A 23,274-nucleotide genomic window follows, 5' to 3' on the forward strand; every position below is an offset into this window, starting at 1 on the left:
GTAAGTTTTAAAGAATTAACAATTACTAGATAAAACACTTGCAGAAGCAAATTATTTAAAAAACTTCTCATCTGCCCACCACCTCCCAAACAAGGTGTTTGGTGTCTGACTCCTCCCCATTAAGAACCCCCTATTGTTAACAACTGGTGAAAAGAGAATAAGGTATCATAGCATTCTCTCCCTCATCCCTTCTTTCCTCCTACAACTTCTGGAATGACCCTCCCTTTCAGGACATATCAAAACTTACGGACCAGACTCTACAGGGCACATCTCAATCCCAGTGTTTGTAGGTAGGCAGGAGGAAGTGGGGCCCAGCAGCACATTGGGTTAGACCCCAATTAGAGGTCTCCCAGTGGAATCTGTGGGATCTCTAGTAATGCTGGGCAAGTAGAATCGATGGTCATCCTAGGAAAGGGTTTAGATGATGGTCTGGGGTTGAGTAAACAGCTCTCATGCTAACAGCCAAATTAGTCCCTTCAAACACAACCCTTTTTTTGGAGGGGGTAAACAAGAGGGCAACAACAAAACAGCACAACTGAAAATACATATTATGAGGCTTATTTTCACAAGAGAACTGCCAGCATTAAGGGAGTTTACATGTTGTTTCCTTGTCCTCCAAATTAGAAGTCACACATACCACTAATGCATTTGTATTCAAAACTTCTCCATGCTGGAAAGTAATTCAGCCTAATTTAAACCAGTTCTTTCAAACTCAGATGGGATGAAAAGATTGCATCATCCTTAGAAGAAGCATACCAGAAATATTCAAATACATTTCTCAAATAAAAGCATTACAATAATAGCTCTGCTGGGGGAAGAAGAGAGAAAGCTGTACAGAGCAGACTTTCTTATCTTTTTGAAGACACTTCTGCTACATTCTTCATCTAATTAGGATTCGAAGTCCAACTAAAAATTCTTGTGTAAGTTAGTTTAAAGAAGTCAATGTTTTCATTCCATCTACAACATCTCATCAAAAACACATCCCCTGTCTACAGCATCTTTGATTTTGTCAAGTAGGAAATTGCCTGTAAGGTAGAAAATGCCGGTAGAAAAATGACAAATCTACTCATAAGCCACTAAACAAGAGCACTTTTGCAGCAAAAACAACCCTATTTTTTCTTCCTCTGCTAGATTTTTAAGCACTATTTAAAGGTCAGAATGTAAATGTCTCAAGATCAGTTTAAAAGCAAATATATGGGTTCTGGAAAGCATACGAGCCTTCCAAGAAGTCAGAATACTGCAATTCTTATATGAAAAATTCTGTGTTGCAAAACACAACATGTTTGGCAAACACTGTGTAGTTATAGATATTATCAGGTCTTCTAGGAAAATAGAAAGTTCAAAAAACAGAAGTATTTACACACTGATGGAAAATTCTGTCTTTAAAGCATAGGTTACGATTCTGGAACCTCACAGATACTAAGTATATCCTAGAGTACCTTTTATTTACCTATAATCTATTCATTGATCTATAATCAACATAGACAATGCATATGTTCTAAGGTGCTTACCCACTATCAATAGTTATTTTGTTAGCAAACTCTGAAAATAGCAACAAGCCTGCCAACACTATGCCCTTCCAGCAGCACTCGAAATACATCTATACTGGATATATTATTAATCTAAAAGAGCATGTTCTTAGTTTTTTGCAAGAATTCTTGACTCACACTAGAAGCAGCATTGAAAAGCCAAGGAATAACAATATAATATACTTAAGAGAATAATACACTTAACATATAAGGAAGTTTTACTCTACCTTTCGTTCTTTTTGCAGCTTTAGAAAGGTCATATAAAAATCCTGGTTAATGTAATACTAAGTGATCCCCTACTATCAACACAGTTTCACAAACACTTGACACCAGCATAAATGAAGGGGAAACAAATCAGTTCCCCTGTTGTTTACTGTCACCTTTACTCTGCTCTTTCTTTCGAGTCAGCATAAACATTTACCTTGCCACACAAGCAACTCAATGTGAAAACTAACTGAGGTTAAAACTAAACTTGGAAAGGGAGCGCAGCAGGAAAAGTAGTTTTAATTTGTGCCAGTTCTGAATCCAGTTCCAAATTCAGGTCTTCTTGCTACATTGCCTCTTCCTTTTTGGTACAACTAAGACAGGACTGCTTACAGTAGGAGTACCAACTCCCACATGTCAGGAACCCCTGGTATAACTTGGTGTTTAAGCCATTGTGTCACTCTTCACAGCAACTATCACAGAGCCACTTCTCAGAATAGTTTTCTTACCCTACTGTCTGCTATTGAGGAAGTAAACATCTTATTTAAATTATGGAGCTATTGAGCTACAAATCAATTAATTTTTATTTAATTCCTTTCACTTTTACAGTGGTAAGAAATTGCTCACCTTTGTACTGACAGTAAGTTCAATTCCTTTGTCTGTACAGAGTCCACTCAGGGCTGAAACAGTTTAGGGTAGATCAAATAAGAAAGTTACTGTGTTACTGTGGCCCTATAAGACACCAGTTATCTTGCAAGGGGTTTTCATACTGGAGAATTCCAGAACCAAATAGTACTTGTAACATTAGGGTGCCACTTGAAAGACAGTGAGGAAAGCAGGGTATTTACACTAAACAGGACAACTAGAAGCATGTCCTGTCTGAGTGGGACTGCTGGCTGACATAAGATGCTGCTGAGGAACTAAAGAAAATTTGAGATATCTTATCACCTCTGCTCAAACAACAAACCTAAGCCACAATATACCTTCACCCCATGAACAGCCTCCCCCTTATCTTCTGTGGGTATGAGGCAACTGATGTGCTGCCACTGCAAAACTACTGGCCTGGTAATGCCTCAGCAGTAACAACCTGGGGGGATAAGGGGAGAACCACTGGTGGGTTCAGAATGGTACTTCCAGTAATATTGCACCATCTGTTCAAGGACGTTTCAACAGACAAAGCTAATACTAGAACAACTATGTGTGTTTTTCGCAATAGCTTTACCATAAGTACATACAAAAACAAAGGGAGCAGAACAACACACTTCAGTTTCAAAATTCAGCCAAATTAGGCTACAAGCCTATCTGAAATGTTTCCTCCCTATTGTTGTTCCCTTTGGACACAACACTACTAATTGTCAGCCCTCTGGGCAGCTTGGTTCCCTTTATTCATTCTGTGTATTTATGACTCAGTTCCTTGCCTGTAGCTCATTCTTGCCAGTTTAGGCTTTAAGGAGCAGGGGAGAAAGGGGGTGCAGAAGAAGTGTTTTATTACATGTTTCAAAAGCGTTTCTATTATAAAGCCTAAAGGACAACACAGTATAACATTTAGGCAAAAATAAAATCAGCAAGACTAATCAGACTAGAGAACACGCAGACACCACTTCACCTTTCCACCTCGCATTAACTCGTAATCCTTCCTGATCTGGTTCACTCAACACACGAACCACCTGGGTTTCAGTACAGTTTCTCACATTTCAGATGTGAAGCAAACTTTTAAGTCTGACTTTCCAAACTTGAATACTCTCATCCCAGAACAAGCAGATTGAAAGCAGCACGAAAATATGAAAAAAAAAGACTCAGAAAAGATACATTATTTTGGACAAAACCACATGCATAAAGGTTTTGTATGACAGACAATCACATGTCTTTCTGTTTGCGACAGAAACTAAGAACCCAAGTAAATGCCCTTACAGAAAATAATCTCTGCCGCGGAACTCAAACCCCTCCATCCCGCTGAGCCAATAATCCCCAAAGAAGCCGTTTGACTTTTTTTGCCCAAAGGAAAAGGAAAGCGAAAGCACACCGAGCGCCGTTTTGTTTAAACGCTAATGAGGGCAAGGCGTGTTTGTGTACACGGGGCTCCTGTATCCGGCTGGGAGCATCCCTGCGGGCGCTGCTCCAGGTCCCGCCATCCCGGGGGCTCCGTGCTCCCGGTCCCGCCGCCCGTTCCCGGGGCCGCCGCGGCCAGAGGGGCGGGCACTCGGCCGCCCGCCCGGGAGGCACCGAGGGGCTGCCCCGAGCAGGGTGTGCCCCGGGGGGCTCCCCCAGCCCCGGCACCCGCCTCCGCCCCTGCCCGTGCCGCCCCTACTCACACCGGCCATCCCTCGGTGGGCAACGCGCGGGGAGCGGAGCCGAGCACAGGAGCGGGGCCGCCCGCCCGCCGGGCCCCGCTGCGCCGCCTCCAGCGGGCCGGGAAGGGGCGGGATGGGAAGGGCAGGGAAGGGAAGGGCAGGACCCCCCGGCCGCGGCCCCGCCGCGCGTCACGAACAAGGCGGCCGGAGATTGGCGAGGGGGCGGCCCGGCCCCGCGGAGCAAAGGGAGGGAGGGCGGGAGGGGGAGCGGCCGCTGGTAGAGCCCAGCAGGGCCACGCCGGCCGTGCAGGCGCTGCGGGGGCTGTGCCTGGGTTTACCCTGCGCTCGGCCCAGCAGCCACCCCCCGAAACTTCGGCCCCTGTTCGCTCCGCCTGCACGTCCCACCGGTACATCCCACAGCAATGGAGACCCCTCTCCCTAACCCGTAAAAGAATGAGGTTTGGCAAGGATATGTTGCTGTGTTTCATTCTTAAATCGGTGCCTGCTCAGCCATCTGTGGAGATGGCAAACCTTGGAAGTTCCCGAGTGGGGGTGTAACTGAACGCTGTTCCAGCTACTACACAAACAAGGGCCTCAGAAACAGAAGTGTTACGTGACCGATGAGGAAGGTTCACGAAAACGAGTGGTGAGCACACAGCAGTGGCCCACAACATACCACATTCAATGGTAAACATATTTACGAGGGAGGAGAAGATGTTTCTTAGCAAGCAGTTCTGAACTTTTAATTATTCCCTCCAACATTACTAGATTAATTACTACCTTAGGCTTTTTTATCTAAATATGCTTTACTCCTTTGAAAAACTCCAGGAATGTCAACAGTTATGTAATGGGAAACAGTTCCATTATTAGCTACAATCATGAAATCTATTTCTGCCAGTAAAACTACACTCACCATTTCTAGAGAGCATAGAAGTGTACATTTTGATAAAACCAACCTCTACTCTGGTGTTTCATTCCTATGCTCTGTACCTCCAAGCCATAAAAAAATCTTCTGGTGGAGGAAATGGCACAGATTCCTTTTACTTCATTTTAGACCCTAAACCACTCACGTTAACGTATTCACTTTGTAAACTGAGGACGGGGAAAGAGGCATCCCTTGGGAAGGGGCTCAGCTCTTCTACCTCCACATGTTGTTCCCTAGATAATCTCTCTCCTCACACCCACTGCAGTCCGGGGTTCTTCGGTCCCTGGTCAGCTACTGTGTCCAGATGGAGAGATTACTTCTAAAATACCCATGGCATGTTACTAGGGATACAAAGCTGATTGTCAAACAGGAATTCTTATCCAGGGATCTGCTATCCAGTAGAAAATTTATAGTGGTCTTTTATAAATCAAAAAAGGTTGAAAACCACTCTTTAACAGGCAAGTTGACTGGGGACTGCACAAGTGCCTGAAGTTGGATGGGACAAATTCAGGTTTGTTCCAACTCTTTACACTGAGCAAATGTCATCTAAATCTATCTTCTCTTTATGTGATATTAGGGATTTTACTATATCTTTCTTCACACAGGGTCAATTATTAAGAGATCTAATTCTCTTGCCATATTCCAAAAGCACCCCAAGCCTTTATTCAACACAAATAGTGCATACTTGCTTTAAGATTCCTACACTGTCATCAGACACCTTTGTGGTACAAACCAAGTATGAGAAAATCTCTTTCATGAGAGTTTGGGTTTCTCTCCAGGGCAAAAATAAATGTTTAGCAAGTCCTATGGACATGTCCAGGTCTAGAACATTTCCAGAAACTGATCTTAGATCATAGAATCAGAGAATATCCCGAGCTGGAAGTGACCCACAAGGATCATCTGTTCCAACTTGTACAACTAGATAACTAGTGCTAAGAACCATCCCCATTGCAACTCATCTGTCCTTAGGACCAGAAAACTACTGATATCCAGCTTACACAGTTGGATTCAAACACAAGCTATTTATTTACCATTCTTGTCATCCAGAGAGGTTCAGTGCTGCTGTCTCATTTTAATTTCAAAATTAGGTGACGTACAAGCACGCAACAGGCTTGACCCAAAAAGGACTAATTCCTAGTTTTACTCAAAAAAACCAAACTACATGTATAACACTAAGTCTGGAACCTTATTACAAATATAAATTCTAAAAAAAATGAGTTAATGCTAACTGTATATATTATGAGTTAATAAAGGGAAGTCTTATACTAACTTCTCATGATAGTAAGACAAGAAAATAGTACCAGACTTGAACCTAATCTCAGATACCCAAACTGATGTTTTACTGTATCTGATTGTATAGGCTATAGAACAAGCAGATATTACATAGGATTTGTTTGATATTAGCAGTTGTGCCATGCATAGCTTTGAAAAAAAGAAAGTAAAACAAGTCAAAAGTGAAAGCGGAACTTGCCTGAAGCTGGAGGGTATGGCGGAGAATGGTGTCCTCTAAAGCATGGATCCACTTCTCCCTCTCATCTGCATCTCGAGCTGAAAAAGTATCAAAAAGATATAAATTATATGTAGTCTTATATACTAAAAGCCATAAGCAAACAGATCTGATGTCCACACTAAATATGGAAAGTTGCCAAGGGCACAATTTGTTGTGTTCAACAAATTCTTCAGTGGTTACAGCTCTGTCCCTTGCCCAGCTGTAGGGGCATACATACAAAGAGAGTTTGCACAGACAGTCCCCAATTAATTCATTAAGTCCTCTTTGAATTTTCATATTTACGAGAAGCTATTCAACCTGTAATAGATTATCCATTAATTCTACTTCAGTGTGGACACAGTAACCCTGAATAAATTAGCCTTTCAAGTAGGGATTCATTAGACAGGGCAAACACCTCTAAGAGGTCACCAGTGTGAATAATGAAGCACAAAGAATAACCTGAAGTATATAATAAACATTTTTTAAACTCAAGACAATCCTACTCTAAAACCAAATAGAACCTAAATTATATGTTAACAACACACACAAGAACATTTTCATACTTCTGCAATAGACCACCAGACAGTTTTAATTAAGAACCCAAGTCAGGATATATTATATATATAAAAGAGTATTATGATTCTCAGTTGCAGACAGTGATAATTAAGAAAGCAATATATTAAGTGATGATTAAAGGGGGATTATAGGACTGGGGGCACTAGGAAGAGAAGAGGAGCTGGAAGAGGAAGATGAAGAACAGATCAAAACAGACTAAGGACTATCATAACTTTTTTTTTTTTACCCTGATAACCTCTTTTCTTCACCTCTACCTCCTGTACAGACACACCACCTTCACTTCACTAGTTTGAAAGAGTTCCTTGTTGTGCTCTAAGAGCGTTCAAAAAACACAGGAGCAGAGCGTCAGTGGACTCCAGGTAAAGAAAGAAAAGAAAATTCCACAGGCATTAAACAGACTATAAACAAACTGGCCTATATATGGATTTAGAATAGTTATTGACAATTGTTTCTAGTTCCTCATTCAAATGGTATTTAAAAGAAACAGGAAGCCTGTTAAAAGCAAGGAAAGCTTAAGTGAGTTAGCACCTATTATGAATCAGAGGGCTGAGATCCCTATCAGACTTATTTGTTAAGGAGTTCAGAGGAAATATTTTTAGATTATACTGAAATGTACTCTCCAGCTCAAAATGCTTTGTTTCAATGTTCCCTTTCTCACTCTTATATTTCCACTGCTTCTATTCTTTGGAATCTGCAGCTCAAACCTATCCAGGTTTGAGACCACAGGTCTTCAGAATCTGTAGATTTTTCTACACTCCCCAAAGAAAACAGTATCAAGATAAACACAGTGCATTGTGTTTACTTCAGTATATATACACTAATTATTCCAAGTTAACAAAACCATCAGGAAAGAATTGACAATGTATGTGAGAGATAGGTAAGAATGTCTTTTTAATACAGAACTTTGGTCCAAGCCTAACCAATGAGGTGGCCTCACAAAGCAGTGGTGCAAAACTTCCATTACATACAAAGTAAAAGTTTGAAACCTGTCTAGTTTTTTTTTTTCCTAAAAATACACGTCTTCCCAGATACAAGTCAATCCCTACTTATTGTTCTTTTAAAATAGTAAAGCACGATCAATTGCCACAGGTATTCTGGTAACAATACCATTAACCTGCTCAAGTTAAAACTAGACATAAGGGAAAGTGGCTTCCCAAAGTGCTTTCAGATGCATAGAGGAAGTCTGCAGGAAGAAGTTAAAGTAATTAAATGCTACTTAGAACAGCAGGTGAATAACTTTTCTGCAGGGACTGCAGCAAGTATTAAAAAGCTGGATTTGCCATCTGTAATACTCTCAAAAGCTCACTAGAGATAACTTCTAATTTACAGGGTTCTACCCACTCGTGATCTGTACTTCAATTGAGAAGCTGAAGTAGGTGCTGAGGACAAGTGTATAATGCAGTGAAAGGAGACAGGATGGAGGGACAGAGGCCCTGTGAACCTTGCCCAGTGACTGCATTAGGCCAAATACATTCTACAATGTGCAAATTATAATTTTTTTTCTCATTATGTACACGCACACACAAACACCCTGCTCTTTTTGCACAGCATATCTTACTCTTTAATTTCAATTACTGAATTAGTCAATTAGAATCAATTTTAATGCTTATTAGCTTCTTTGGTTCTGCTAATCAAGAACAGGCCCCTTTGCTTAGTCCTGCCAGACATATTAATTAAGTTGATGCATCTTATACCAGTCACTACATATATAACATATATAGTTACCTGCGTCATTAATCTATCAGTATTTGAGATGTATCAATGCTTCAACTTTTCAAAGGTGTGTTCAAAGTGACAGGGGTTAACATATTTCAGTGTGTGTAAGGTTTCTTGGTTGTGTTTTCTGTTTGTTTTTCTGGTTTTCTGTGTTGTTTTTTTTTTAATCTTACTGGAGAACTGGGGTACCGAGGAGCTCCTAAGTAACTCACAGGACACAAAAATCCCGTGTTGAAGGTTTTTTTCCCACGATTATTGAAACTAAAAAAGAAACAATTAAGCTGCAGACCAGTGAATTAATCCTTGTATTGCAGCAGAATTCCTGTGATCTTCCATACTGGCAGCAAAAAGAGGTCACTGTATTAGCTAAATACTAATCTCAATATACAGTAGCCCATTAATAAAGGTTATCACATCATGACTTGTATCTGAACCCGCAGCAGAACAGAGAGGCCTCACAGCACCAGGGGAGACCTACAAACCAACCAATCCCTACGGCTCAAACACAGAACTGACTTTCCCATGCTCATAAATAAACTACATTTTTGAAGCTTCTATTCCTCTAATGACCCCTTTATAGCTCTTTCTACCAGGGCTCAGCAGAAGGAGAAAAGCTGTGTTTTTTCCTCATATACTAGACATTGCAAACCTCTGGCATAGCATGATCAATCCTTAGGGAGAACAACATGAATCTCATCAATCCTGCTACTCAGGCCACGACAAATCCAGGAGCACTGCCACGAGAAGACTGCTTACTGCACAGAAACACACAGCATCAGAACCTTTTAAGAACTCTCTGTACAGAACACTGGATTAACTTTCAGACCATCTATCATCAACAGCAGATCCTTCTGGCTCTCCTCCATAGGCTCTTTTAAGAAAACCACGGAGAAAACAGTAGGATGCAGTTTTCAGTAAAGCGAGCTGCAAGAAAAGTTATATTAAATCTAATCAAAATGGCTGCTGTGAGATTAGGTGCAAGTATAAGCTCCCTAATGGTAAAAGCAATTTAGAACTGAACAGCTGCCAAAAGATCACTGATGAAAAAAAAAATCAATGGACATTCAAAAAAGAGATTAGCCAACACACTCAGAAACAATTTATGGGAAAAATCTACACACAATGGTCAGAAATCATTATCCACCCATCTGTAGGGAAAGCTAGATATGCAAGCTTGTTTTCACTTAAAGAAGGCAACTTTGGCCAAAGAAAAAGCTCTAATTTATTTTCGGGTAAAACGTTAGTGCTGCACACAACAAAATATCCACTCTGCATCTGCAAATGCTGGAGGCTTTCTTCAGCAGGTAGCGGACAAGAACATATTTGGGATAAGCCAATTATTATCTAGTCCAAAGAATTACACTAGTATCTGTGGTTATTAAAAAATGGAGGAATGATATCTGGTCCCTCCTGGCACAAAACTTCTAGAAAGGGAAGAAGGGCAGGGGGCAAGAGAGAGAAACGGTTTGCTTTTCCCCAGGCTGACTCTAGAATAAGAGGATGACAAAAGACAAATAAGAAACACTGAGACATCTATGTGAGGAAAAAGCTAGCACTTAAAAACATATAAGTGCTAGTTCAGCTGATAATAAGTGATTAATGTTTTTAATGCTAATTAGAAATTAAACAAAGGAGCCCACTGCACTACATGAATATTCATTGTGGTTCTTAGTCTCAGGGGTTAATGCAAGAGTTACCTGGTCAGCTGAAATTCAAGTTGTACTAGGGCATCAACTATCCACAAAAATAGCAATGCTATATCTGCAGTCGAGAGGACACTAGCACTCCCTGTGCTTTTCTCTTTTTTAAGTGCCAGAATTATTAATTCAGTTTTTACTGCAATTTAACAGTGAACATTTGCATGTGGAACAAGCTAAATCCACACAGAGCTGCATAATCACTGCTGTATGCAAGGGACTGGAATCATTAGTGGCTGAAACATTGCAAATTTACTGTGATTAGGTCAGTTAAGCTATTTTTACTTTTTTTTTCAATAGAATTAGTATTTATGAGCTAGATTACAGTTTGTTCCATATGCTTAACCCCTCACTCCTCTGTATCTGTGGTGCATCCTTTGAAAGGCACCTGGATAATTTACTGTGACATCTCAGGCACATCTGAGACAACCATGGGGTACTTAACATGATCACAGTCCTATTTATGACTAATTCAGTGAAACACACTTGAAAAGCATGTCATAGCATTAGAGTGAGTTTGGTAACAATATTTTTAAAGATGTGCCTTTTTGTGATCTATCTGGTTGAGCTTATTCAAAAGATATTTTAACATCCATTCTATACTAAAAAAAAAATCCAAACTGTTTCCTAGAGGTGTTACAAAGAAAGAAAAGCAATGATTTGACCAAAGAAAAAATCACAGAGTGAAAAAAATTACTAAAACCAAGAATCACTGCTTCTACTGAGGAATTTCTGCAATTCAGAAAAATTGTGCTTTAAAACTCCCTTTTGTTTTACAAAATAGCCCTTTATCTCTGAATTTCCCAAACTGCCATGTCAGATATGGCAGGGATTGTAAAAGGTTCTATTCTATGAGGATAAGAAGGCAAATGAAATGCAACTACGTTAAATGCTCTCTGCCTCTATTAATTTCCCAAATAGAGAATAAATTTTGTAATTTAGAGTTCCTATAATATTTACTTTGTTGTGTAGAGATTATATGTGTTTATATAACGTATACCAAATGTTAAAGTACAGCATAAAACAGATTACTTTTTCCAGCCTAAGCTTTGATGGCATCCAAAGATTAGATATAAACAAGTTAAACGACTCTGCTCCACGATACAGCATTTCCCACCAGCATTTCTAGGTCATGCACAGCAGTACTTGGAAGACAGAATACACAAAACATATCACCTCAGAATCAGCATACTAGGGCTTTTTTTTTTGTGTTCATCTACATGGGCATGAGGATGAAAGAAAAACCTCAAGAACTAGTAAAAAAAAATCACTAGATTACTTACAAATACTGTCAAAAAATGAAATGCATATTTTATTTTCATTCACTGTGACCTACTTACAGGCAGAACTCAGTAAGAAAAGTCTATTACACCCACAGAGTCAATACAGTCAATTATGCAGCCTTCATTCTGAAAAAGCTTCCAATGATTTGTATGCAAAATTCCTCTATTTTCTCAGCCAAGTGCAGAACTAATGTAGTATGTTTACACACAAATAACCAGATGATAGAGATGAAATTCTGGCTATACTGAGATCAATAGGATTTTTGCCACCAGTCTCATTGGTGGGAGATTTTATCAGTAGTGCTCAATAAGGTGGAAAAGTCACACATCAAAGGACTGTTCCATGACTAAATAAATTGCTTTTTAAAGTCACTGAAAGGCCTTTCAAACCATAGAAAAACATGCAAGATGAAGCAGCACTTCATACAAGCCTACCAAAACACTAGTTTCATTGCTTACAAATACCCTTCTAACACATGGAGCTCCCACAGCTGTCAGTAAGTTGAACCTTATTTCCTCTATATCATAGTTTTGGAGTTGTCACACTCATTATTCTCCTCCTGATGCCATTCTCCACCCACACATATAAATCAACCTCCTTTTGTTCTGCAGGTGTCTGACTGGTCTGATCTCCCTGTCCCTACAGGAGACTCCTGTGCAGTCACGAGACACGATGTCATTAGACTTGCCCAAAATAAAAGCATCAAAAGGTCTCCCGTGTACAATGCATTAGTAAGATTAATCTGTGATCTCAAGAAACCAACTAAACTGCTCTCTCACTGTTACCTAAGCTCAAAAGATTTTTTAGTAAGCTTTATAATCAACCCATAAACATACCTTTGGGTGGAAAGGTATGTTTACACACCTTTTGTGTGACAAAGGAAATACACCGTCAAGTTGCTATTAGTTCTCTCTGGAAATTCATGCATAATGTGTAATTTTGTAATTAAACAATTCTCAACATGGGACAATCTGCAAGTATCTGTTTTTTCACTAGAGAATAATATTGAAATATTAATAATAGTAACTAAATAATATTTGATATGGTATGTTCTGGCTTTTAAGGTATGTTTGCATTTAAAATCAATCACAGAACCACAGAATGGCCTGGGCTGGAAGGGACCTTAAAGACCATATCATTCCAACCCCCCTGCCATGGGCAGGAACACCTTCCACTATCCTGGGTTGCTCAGAGCCCTGTCCAACCTGGCCTTGAACACTCCAGGGATGGGAGCACACACAGTTTCTCTGGGCAACATGTTCCAGTGCCTCACCACCCTCACAGTAAAGAACTTCTTCCATTGCAGATCACATTGATAGAGCTCAAAAGCTACTAGTGTGAGGTAGAAACCATATTTTGGTTTGAACTAAAAAAATTGAAATAGAAAAAGAAAAACATAGCCATTTTCTTAGCCAATAAAATAGCTCTCAATTTAACAGGTTAAACTCAAGTTTCTTGCTACTTGGAATTTCTTGTTAACACCGAAGGAAATGAGTGTTTAACCATTCAGTATCCCTCCTCTCCTTATAGTGAGACCTTTTCTGACCATTTCTCTCCTTCCAAAATAGTTGCCAATAGATACAATTGAGATAACAGACTCATACTGATGCCAAAAGTAACAAGCAATAAATACACTCTTTCTTCCAGAGGAAGGAAAAGAGAAAACAAATGGATCCCTCACACAGACACTGTTTCAGGTATTATTTCTTTGCTACTTTAAGTTTAACATACATTTTGAAATCTGAAACTTCAACCTCAAGAAATGGAAACCCAAGAAGTGTTTATATATGACCATAACAACTGAGTGCAGAGAGTCCCATTAAAAATGGGAAACTCTAGGGATGAGTACAGACAATTATAATACAGGATGCTGCAGGTGCAAGAAGGAGCTGTGTGAAGCAGGAAAAGCACAACCACGCACTGCTCTCTGTGCTCTGGTCACAAGTTCCAACTGCTCAAAGTATCAGTGTAATACATCAATAGCAAAAAGAGGGTAGATGGAAGAGAGAGGGAAGGACAGAAAAATCACTGCAAAAGCTCTGTTTTTGCAGTATTGCCAGTCAGTGGAGGATGAGATGAGGCCCAGAACTTTGTGCAGCCCAGACCTGGTCAGGTAAAAGGAGGAGGACAGGTAGCTCAGCTCTGGTGTTACATGTATGAAGACAAGGCTGGAAGCTTTACTCTTAGCATAGCTGCTCATCCTCCTCTGCAATATAAAAGCACAGTTGAGCATAGCATAGGGGAATTCACTGTTTCAGCATCACCAGAACCCTAAAAGACCCTGGAAATATTAGCTTAGGACAAACGATGCGGTCACAGCACTAAACATCACTGAGGAAACCAGCACAGACCAGGATTTCACACCAAAATCTCTCACTAGGCATTTTTTTGCAATGTAGGCATTTAATATCAGATTAAAAAGTTCTCAAAACCTTTTTTGGGAAAAGGTTGCAATTTATGAATCGTTATTTAAATTAGGTAATGTGATAGACTAAAGTGTCTCTTCATACCACAAGGACAATCAGTGTCCTGTCATCTATTTGGTGGACAATGTCAAGGTTTTGTAGAAGACTATAAATATTGACTATTTTCCCAAGTAGTGGTGAAACACAGGTATAGAACCACTATAATTAATTTTGATACTTAATAAAAATACTTAAAATCTCAAATTCTGATACAGCTCAGCAACTAAACCCTTTGTGGACCTCGGTATATCCTTAATAATAACTGTCTCCCACATTAACAAAAATTCCCTGCTTTTGTAACATTAAGGCCTCTTGCTGTGCATATCTCCCTTTTTCCTCAGTTGGGATGGTAGGCAGACACAAATCAAGCAAAAAACTGGGGAAGGATGGGAAAGAAAGTGAAATCTACCTTTAGCAGCTGACAGCTTTCATGTAACAGGAGAATAAGTTGCACAGCAACATTCATGCTTCATTTCTCAGATACTTTTGTGGCAGGCATAGGAAAGGAAAGACAAAAGCTAAAGCAAAATCATCTCAGATCAATGCACTGGACTGCTTCCAATCTTTCAATCCTTTATTACACAAAGCAGGAGACAGAACTGATTCGCCTTCCAAGGAACTGTACTGCAGACTGTAAAAATAAGAGCTGGGTTTTTCAAGTAGGAGTTTAAAAATCTGAATTCCTTTTTCCTGCACACAATGTGCATTTAGTGAAGGATTTCAGTCCAAATAAAAGCTATTATGGCTTCAGGTTAGACAGCAAATCAAACATCAGGAAGAAGTACAACAATAACCTTGCTGGACTCTCTTGAACATCATGTTCCCACTCTTGAATTTAAGCCACAGGCATCCCAGTGAGCAGAAGAAACAGCTAAGTGATATGAAGGAGAGAAGAACTGAATTTCCAAATGGAAAGAGCTTATAGTTTGGTGATGATATGAAGATGTTAAAAGAAAACCAAAAACAAACTCCCCACAGTGTTTGAAGGTTATGGAACATGTACTACAGCAAGGAAAAATATATTATCAAGAAAGAGCTTCTGATAGGAAGGTAAATTAAACTAAGAGCATTATCCCAAATGTCTTATAGCAACTTGAATGGATTTTTGCATCTAATTGAACAAACCAACTAGGGAATGCTTTGAGATCTGCCTAATTCAGAAGCCTTACAAGCAAACCATGAAACTGGATATATAGCATGACCAAAGCAGGACCAATCGGGAGATAAACTACATAACTTTTAAATACATTTTAAAATTTCTGAGGTCATTCTGCCTCCACTCCCCCTCCAGCGTGAACAGGTATCAATACAGCTGTCCATAACAATAACATAAAGGGAAAAAAATCTTCTGGGCACTCTGGCAGAGCTAGAGTTAAGCTGACAGTAAAACCAAAACATGCTGTTTGTTTTATTGCCCATATCTATTCAATTCACTTTTTTCCTTTATAACCAGGTAATAAATATATGCATCCCATTTGGGATGTACCCAGTCATCATTCAAAAGCTACACTGTATTTGTAATAAAAAGTTCTTAATTTTTACTAATGTTCAATACAGGGGTGGCCACTAGGAAGCACAGCTGAGAACAGAAGAGAGGAAGATTCACAGGCAGCAATAAAATATGAACTATACATGAGCAAGAGTCAAAATTTATCATTATCCAGTGACAGGCAAATCTTAGTGGGAGATGCTGGAGATTTAGCACTTTGAAAATTCAGTTACACACATACACATATGGGATCAACATCCATGGGAGAAGTTGATCAGACACTTTAAATGACTTATTTGCCCTTCACCTCATTACTTACATCTCTAGAGTGTTAGTCAGATGTGCACATTAAGATATAAACAATTAATCCAGTACTAAGGTTTTCCTTCTTTTCCCAAATTCAAATTCTATCACTGCCTGCCAGCAAAATTTTACCAATCAGTACTTAAAGTCTGAGTGAATGTAAATAGTTTTCTTTTGGAGCCTGAAAGAAAAACCATTCCACTGCAGATGGGACCCTAACTTAGATACAGATCAGCAAACCTTTGAAATCGTGGTTTTTTTGAAGTTCTGTTTTTTTCCCAGGGAGGCTCCAGGTTGTTTGGATCCCTGGCTGACTTTGAGAATGAAGGAAGGCAGTAAGGAGGAAAGAAGTGACTGTGTCTTTAAAAAAGTTGCCATTTCTGCAGCAGTCTTCTCTTGTAGAAGACTTCTTTTGTAAAGGGTGAATGTATTTATAGCTATGACTATCCTGCAGAAGAAAAGTTCTATCTGGATCACGTATTAAAAAAACTCAGAAAGAAATTGTTAGGAATATTGTATGTTTTCTTGGATTATTCCCAGAATCTATTCTACATAACCTATGTAGTCTCAGCATACATTTTGTAGTACTTACATTATTACCCATTCACCATTCCTGACTGACAGTGATCTATATTTTGCATAAGTTAAAGCCTGTGTAACACTGAATTATTTTAATATAATGAAAAAATGTTTTGTATAAATATGACATAAGGGTTGCATGAGGTGAGAATACATTTAGAGTGGCTGTAAGAACTACAGATATAGTTCTACTGAGCTTTTTTACACTGAAATATCTCAGCACTAATATTTTACCTGTCTTTTTACATTTTTTACAATAAAGCCACATATATTAACACTGTGCTTGTATCATTACAATTTCCTGGATATCAGGGACGTTACCTTCATAATATGCTAACAGAAAAAGCATAATACAGAAAACAGTGTACAAGATCTTAGCTGTACATTAAAAGAGTATACATAGATCCTAGGAAATGCAGAGAAATTGAGATTATAAAGCACAAGATGTTATGTGACAAAACTGGTGTTCAAATTATTAATTATTATCAATATTATTGAGAGTAGAACATTACTTATATCATATACTATCAGTTTTAAGACATCTGACCACCCAAAGGAGTGCATTAAAAAAGGTCTATCTTAGTAACTAAAGAGGACAGATTTCTAGATTTACCTGTATCAAGTTCTCAAATATTCAGCAGTATTTAGCTTCACAGTACTGAAAGACTGCACTAGTACAGCATTCCATTACTGCATTAGCAATTAGCTTGCATTTTATCAGCTATCCTTGGGAACGGTAGATTGAAGTATTACTGTGAGCTCAGCATTATGAAGGTATGTTTATGAGGCTTAATGCAGTGAAAAGCCAGACAGCAGCAGCATTTAGGAAGAACTGTAGCACAAGGAATACAGAAGCCAGTGACAATATGGTGTACAATTAATATTTATCATTAGAAACAGTCTCACAAAAACAACAGTATTAATGACAACTCCCATTTGCAAAGCACTGATTTAAAAATATATACAGTACAACCCAAGTTATAGAATTGATTCAATTTATATATATATATATTTAATATAACTGTTTAAATGCAAACGTGCCTCTTGGATATTTACAATTTTCGGCTCCATGCAAAGCAATTAAATTATTTAGTCACTACATTTCAGAGGAAAAGCAAAAAGGACTAACAAATGTTAGTTGCAAAATATTTTCATCACACTTCCCCAGGATTTTAACATTCAGAAGGCAGAAGTTCTCTAGTCAATATTAGCACAGTATTTTGCCCTACTGCTGTAGATACAATAATTTAAGGAGAACATAACAATTATACAGGACCTTACCCTTTCTACCGGTGAGCCATAGCATGCAATGACGAAACATAGCAGTGGCAGATGGCATTGGTGTTAGGAAATGTGAATAAAAGGATAATAGCAGAGAAATGGTGACTGGCAGACAAGACACAGAAATGTAGATGAAATGAATGCAAGCTGGTAAATCTTGAAGCAAAGCTCCACCGTAAAGCCAAATGTTGCCTCTAGTCTCCTCATAATCGAGCATTAAGTTCTATTTGGATACAAATTGCAACCTTCAGACCAGTCTTGATTCTCTTCATACAGAAATGCATAATTGTATCTTGATAACGAAGATCAGAAATGTTTTGTAAGCGAAACCCATAATCAGAAGCACATTACTTTCTCCCCTTGAGTGATTTATTCTTTACATTATTAATCTCTAAATCCTGCCAGAGCTACAGTCTCTTTCTAGCACATATGTATCCACTGCAGATGTAAATCCCTGCCTAACCTGCAGCACCCCTGGATCCAGAATGTTCTCAGTGTGCTCATTCATGCTGTTCTGTTGCCAAACATTTAAAATCATCCATCAAATGCAAGTGGAATCTATTATAAGAAAAAAAACAATCTCTTCTTTCAGCTCACCCTGAAAATGGAAGGTTTTCTGATCAACAGTTATTGTGAAGGTGCTGTCGTCCTCATCGTCTATACCAATCACAGCTCCCTGTGAAACAAAGAACACAATCCTGATAAGGCAAGCAGTGACATCAGCAGCACACACTCTATCACTACACCACTGGAATTTAAAAAGCTTTGACAAATTAGAAGCAAACTGAAGACAGTAAAGAGCAGAAAGATTCTGTGTTTAGTCAGAGGATGCAGACAGTTCTTTAAGATAATAAAATTTTAGTTGCAGAAAAAAACCAGTAAAGGGTCGTAAAGCTGATTTTCTGGATAATAATATGCATCTTTTATTTTTGTAATGGAGGTGGTTTTATGCTGCAGCAGCTCTCTACTACATTTCAATTTACATTTTAAAGAAGAGTGGGGAACAATATTTTATACATACTTTCCATGTATAAAAATAATGATTCATAGATACTCTACAAAAAGAAACTCTTGACCTGATTTTATCTACCATTCTGTAATAAAAAATAAATCATTCTAGCAGAATGAATTTGGTCCATCATGTCATGTCACTGGTAAACTGCATGATCTAATTTTCAGTCCCTAAGTAAATATTAACAGTAAGTAATCAAAATATTTCAAAATCAACTAGCTTTGTCTTCTAATTCTTCATGAATTATTAGAAGGAAATGCAAATAAATTACAGAGTTAAAGGCCATCTGTGCTTAGCTATTTACAAATCTAATCACATTTTCATTCCCACCCCCACCCCCAACATTTAATAAATAACAGTTTCACCCAAGAGAAGATAACACTGAAGAAAGAACCATTCCAGGCCTCTGACAATTCCAATAAATTATAAAATTTAATTCAAAAATCACCAGTGGGTTTACTCAGTTTCTCTTGTTCTCCAGGAGACAGAGCATCAGGATCTGTTGTATCCTTCCCCCTCCCACAAAACAGACAGCCATCACTGGAAGGTGCCCATATTGAAAGGGTAAATTCTGCCCTTAGTCTCAGAGTAAACAGTGAGTAACAGTACTACCAGCACCTGTCAGTCAATTCTAAGTAGTACTCAGCCAGGTATCACACAGCAGCTGCAGAGCAGGGCTCAGGTATCACCAGGCTGGCCAAAATCTAAGGATTCTTTTGATCCAGACTTGGGGTCAGAGGGATCTGAGTCAATCTTACCCACACACATTCCTCAGAGCCCCTACACAAGGTTTGTGGCCAACAGGACCAGCTCATGCATGGCTGGGACTGCCACAGGCCACACAAGACAGAGTGGCAGGAACAGGTTCCATTTAAAAACAGCTCCAATCATATGTAATCCAAGGTTATATAGCAGGAAAGGATAGCTCCAAACTAGTTTATTTCTTCCCTCCACTGCCAAAAATGTACCAATTAACTTCTCCAAGAGTATCTTCTATACAGGCTTTTCATGGATAGCTCTGTGTTCACTATAAAAGAGGCCCCTAAAAAGTGTACCCAAGCCAGTATAATTCTGAATATTTTTAGTGCCAGGATGTAACAACCACCAGATGACCAGCCATTACATTCAGAGACTATCTGGCAACCGTGAAGTGTGCCAGTGACATGACATGATGGGCTAGATTCATTTTGATAGAATCATCTGGGTTTTATTAAACATAACAATACCAAAAACAATGTCTGGCACTTTAAGTACATTTTGCTACGCAATAAATCTGAAGATCACTGCAAGTTGTATAATATAATTTTCCTTAACAGTTGTATCATAGAATTATAGAATGGCTGAGGTTGGAAAAGAGCTGTAAGATCATCAAGTCCAACTGTTAACCAGCAGCACCGTGTTCACCTCTAAATTATATCAGCAAGTGCCACACCAACACATCTTTTGAACACTTCCAGGGATGGTGATTCCACCACTTCCCTGGGCAGCCTGTTCCAATGGCTGACCACCCTTTCAGTGAAGAAATTTTCCCTAATAGCCAATATAATCCTCCCCTTGAGGCCATTTCCTCTCGTCCTGTCACTCGTTACCTGGCAGAAGAGACCGACCCTCACCTGGGTACAACCTCTTTTCAGGGAAGGCCCCCCCTGAGCCTCCTTTTCTCCAGGCTAAAGATATCAAAAATCTCTAAGTCAGACACCAAGAACACAACCAAGATATTCTCCCCAGAGAATACAGGTAAAACTAATGTAAGGCTAAACATAGCCTAGGACAGCCAAGTCCTGCCCCATCCTAAATGTGGGAGAAAACTGAGGAGCAAGGAGAGCTCTCCACGGCTTGTGACCTCAGCACAAACCTGCATGAAGGGCACATGATGCAACTGCAACACTGAGGCAAAGGGTCTGAGCCAAAAGCACAGAAGATGCTTCTGCTGTCATGCAGACGACATGAACAAGAAAAACTAGAGTGCAAGTTTAAGTGTATATTCCAGAAAACTTTAGGACTTAAGCATAGTGCAGATGACACAGAATCCTCTATAAATGCACCTTTCTAAGTACACTATGACAGTCAACAGAATTTGAAGATGAAGCTTCAGGCCTATGATATGTATTAAGAGCAAAAAGGTGAGGAACAAGCTTTTAAAAAACCAGTCGAGAGAAAAGGAAGTATTTTAGCCAAATTGTTTAAATTACACATTTGTTTATGTTCACACCTACAGTAACAACTCAACAATTACTCTAAACAGAAAACCTCTTTGATAGAATTTCAGACTTCAAAAGCCCATCTGTTCAGCTATCAGTATCACTGTCATCTGCCAGAGAAGCTGCTGCACAAAAGCAGAAAAAAGAAAGATTCCTTCCTCCCTCACAAAAAAAAAGCCCCAAACCCCACACATATTCAGAGAAAGGCTGGGGGAGTCAGTAAGTCTTCAGAAAACTCCAAAGAATAACTTGTGATAGAAGAGTGGCAGATGGGGGGAGATAAAGGGATTGTTTCATGCTAAATACATATAAAGATGGATCATGCAATATTGAACAGACTGTTCACTTTTAATATTTCCTACACTGGTAGGCTGAGGCCAACCTCCACACTGACAGGCTCACAGCACTATTAAAGCAGACATGGTTTTTCAGACCAAATTTTTCTGCCCAAGGCAAAAAACATCCTCATGAATCTTTGGGAATGTCATGTTCTAGACAATGGTTTGAGTTTACATTACTCTTAGAGACATACTAAACTAAAATACCAATAAATGAAACAAGCGAAAGTGCAAAAAAAAAGTAATCTGGAATCCAAGTGAATGGAGATTCTCTGAGTCTCAGAAGACTGCAGATACCCCTGTATTAAGGCCACAGAAAGACTAGAAAGGAGTAGCAACAAAAGAAAGGAGTAACTGGAAGATGCAGAGTTCTGCTGCAATACTCATCACAGTGTTGGTCAGACACAGAGCCCCTTCCCTAGACTTCTCTTACTTCAAGACTCAAAATGCTCCCATTCATACCCATTATTCTCCTGACTCCTTCCCCCTGTTTACATCAGCTCTTCACAAGGCTGCTGCATGCTGGAGCCAGAGATTCTATGAGAAATGGGAAAAAATATAGGAAAAGGACTTGTGCAAGAAATATTTTCAGTGTGTGCATGACCAGTAAAAACTGGGCACATGCAAAGACACCGCAGCATTCCCACCTCACTTCAGTGCTACCACTTCAAGCTACAACAGCAGCACTTAAGGTTAAATGTCCCAAGCTTAAGTGCCTCAAACAGGTAATGTGCAGCTTTCCCAGTCTGCATCTCTTTACCTCTTTTCTCCAATCTGTATCCACCCCCAGTTGATATTTCAAAAACTTTGCCAGCAGTGTTGTCCCTTCCCTTTCCAGTCCCCCTGTGTTTCACTAAGCTCCAGCAGAGTCAACTGGCAGGCCTAAGGAGTGTCCAAACAGGCAGGATGGAGAACACAGTAACAGAAGAAAGGCAAATCAGAAAGACACAAGGAAGCAGTTTCGCAATGACTCCTGTAGCACAGAACAATATGTATGTACATATACAATACATATATACCTCCACACACAGAGAAATGAGAACTGCAAGCAAAAACTTTTTCATAATATGCTACTAGTAACCCATCTGACTCTGTCATAGAATGCTTTTTAATATATCATAAAATGTATAAGGTTTCTATACACTATATAAATTACAGAACATAATTAGCGCAGCACGTCACTTGACCTCGTATGGTTTCTTTCTTTAAATACTTTCACTATTTCAGTATTTTGCAGAGTCAGGAATAGAGCCCAAACCTCAAAGTCTCCTTGCAGTTCTCTCCATTAGGACATATTATACACAGTAAATCATTAAGTACTGAATAAAACAATACTTACCCTGAGTCTAACACACCCTCGGCGTGAGCCTCTCATCATTTTGTCTTTCGACTGAAACAGAAAAAAAACAGATCAGTGAGTTAACAAACACAGTAAGAAGAAAGTTATTCAAAGCAATGGAGAAAAGGATAAAGCATTTTTGCATAATGTTTTATTGACTCATTAAATGAGATGCAACTTCTGTTACAAAATAGGTTAGTTTTCACACAGAAATGCACCACCATGGTATGGAAAACTAATCCTTAAAAAAAATAAGAACACAATATCCCTCTTCAAGAAGTTTTCTAGATACCTTCAAGAAATACTTATAAGATGCAGTCCACACCTTTATAGAAACTAAAAAGTATTGAAGAAGAAAGGACTTGGGAAATACTAAAAATGAGCAGTATACTGATTTACATCTTCCTCCTTTCTCTCCTACTCTCAGAAAAGTGTCCACAAAAGAAAATCCAGCTGTGCAGGCAGAATTGTACAAATGGAATTATATCTCTGTCAGAAAGTTTCTCCGATTCATATCCCTTTTATGCAGATACAAATTCCATTTTTAGACAGGTTT

The 23,274-nt window shown here is 39.1% G+C and overlaps 1 protein-coding gene across 6 annotated transcripts in view; it reads right to left on the bottom strand.

Annotated features, from left to right (window-relative positions):
• Positions 1-23,274, bottom strand: part of OSBPL9 (oxysterol binding protein like 9) — a 59,784-nt gene that overhangs the window by 27,551 nt on the left and 8,959 nt on the right. For 4 of the 6 annotated variants that reach the window (XR_003534196.1, XM_027683174.1, XM_027683171.1 and 1 more), the window contains exons 2-4: positions 22,719-22,769; positions 18,426-18,504; positions 6,421-6,497 (exon numbers count right to left, since the gene is read on the bottom strand). Coding sequence is in view for 5 of the 6 variants with exons in the window: in XM_027683174.1 (XP_027538975.1) it covers positions 6,421-6,497; positions 18,426-18,504; positions 22,719-22,769 (207 nt within the window). In the remaining variant the exon portion in view is untranslated. Of the gene's footprint in view, positions 1-1,756; positions 1,863-4,045; positions 4,135-6,420; positions 6,498-18,425; positions 18,505-22,718; positions 22,770-23,274 lie in introns of those variants that run through there. The other 2 variants (XM_027683176.1, XM_027683175.1) reach the window with 2 other exon arrangements.

The sequence above is a fragment of the Neopelma chrysocephalum genome, unplaced genomic scaffold, assembly GCF_003984885.1.
Source record: "Neopelma chrysocephalum unplaced genomic scaffold, ASM398488v2 Primary Assembly neopelma1_64, whole genome shotgun sequence".
In the NCBI taxonomy this organism is placed as follows: Eukaryota; Metazoa; Chordata; class Aves; order Passeriformes; family Pipridae; genus Neopelma; species Neopelma chrysocephalum.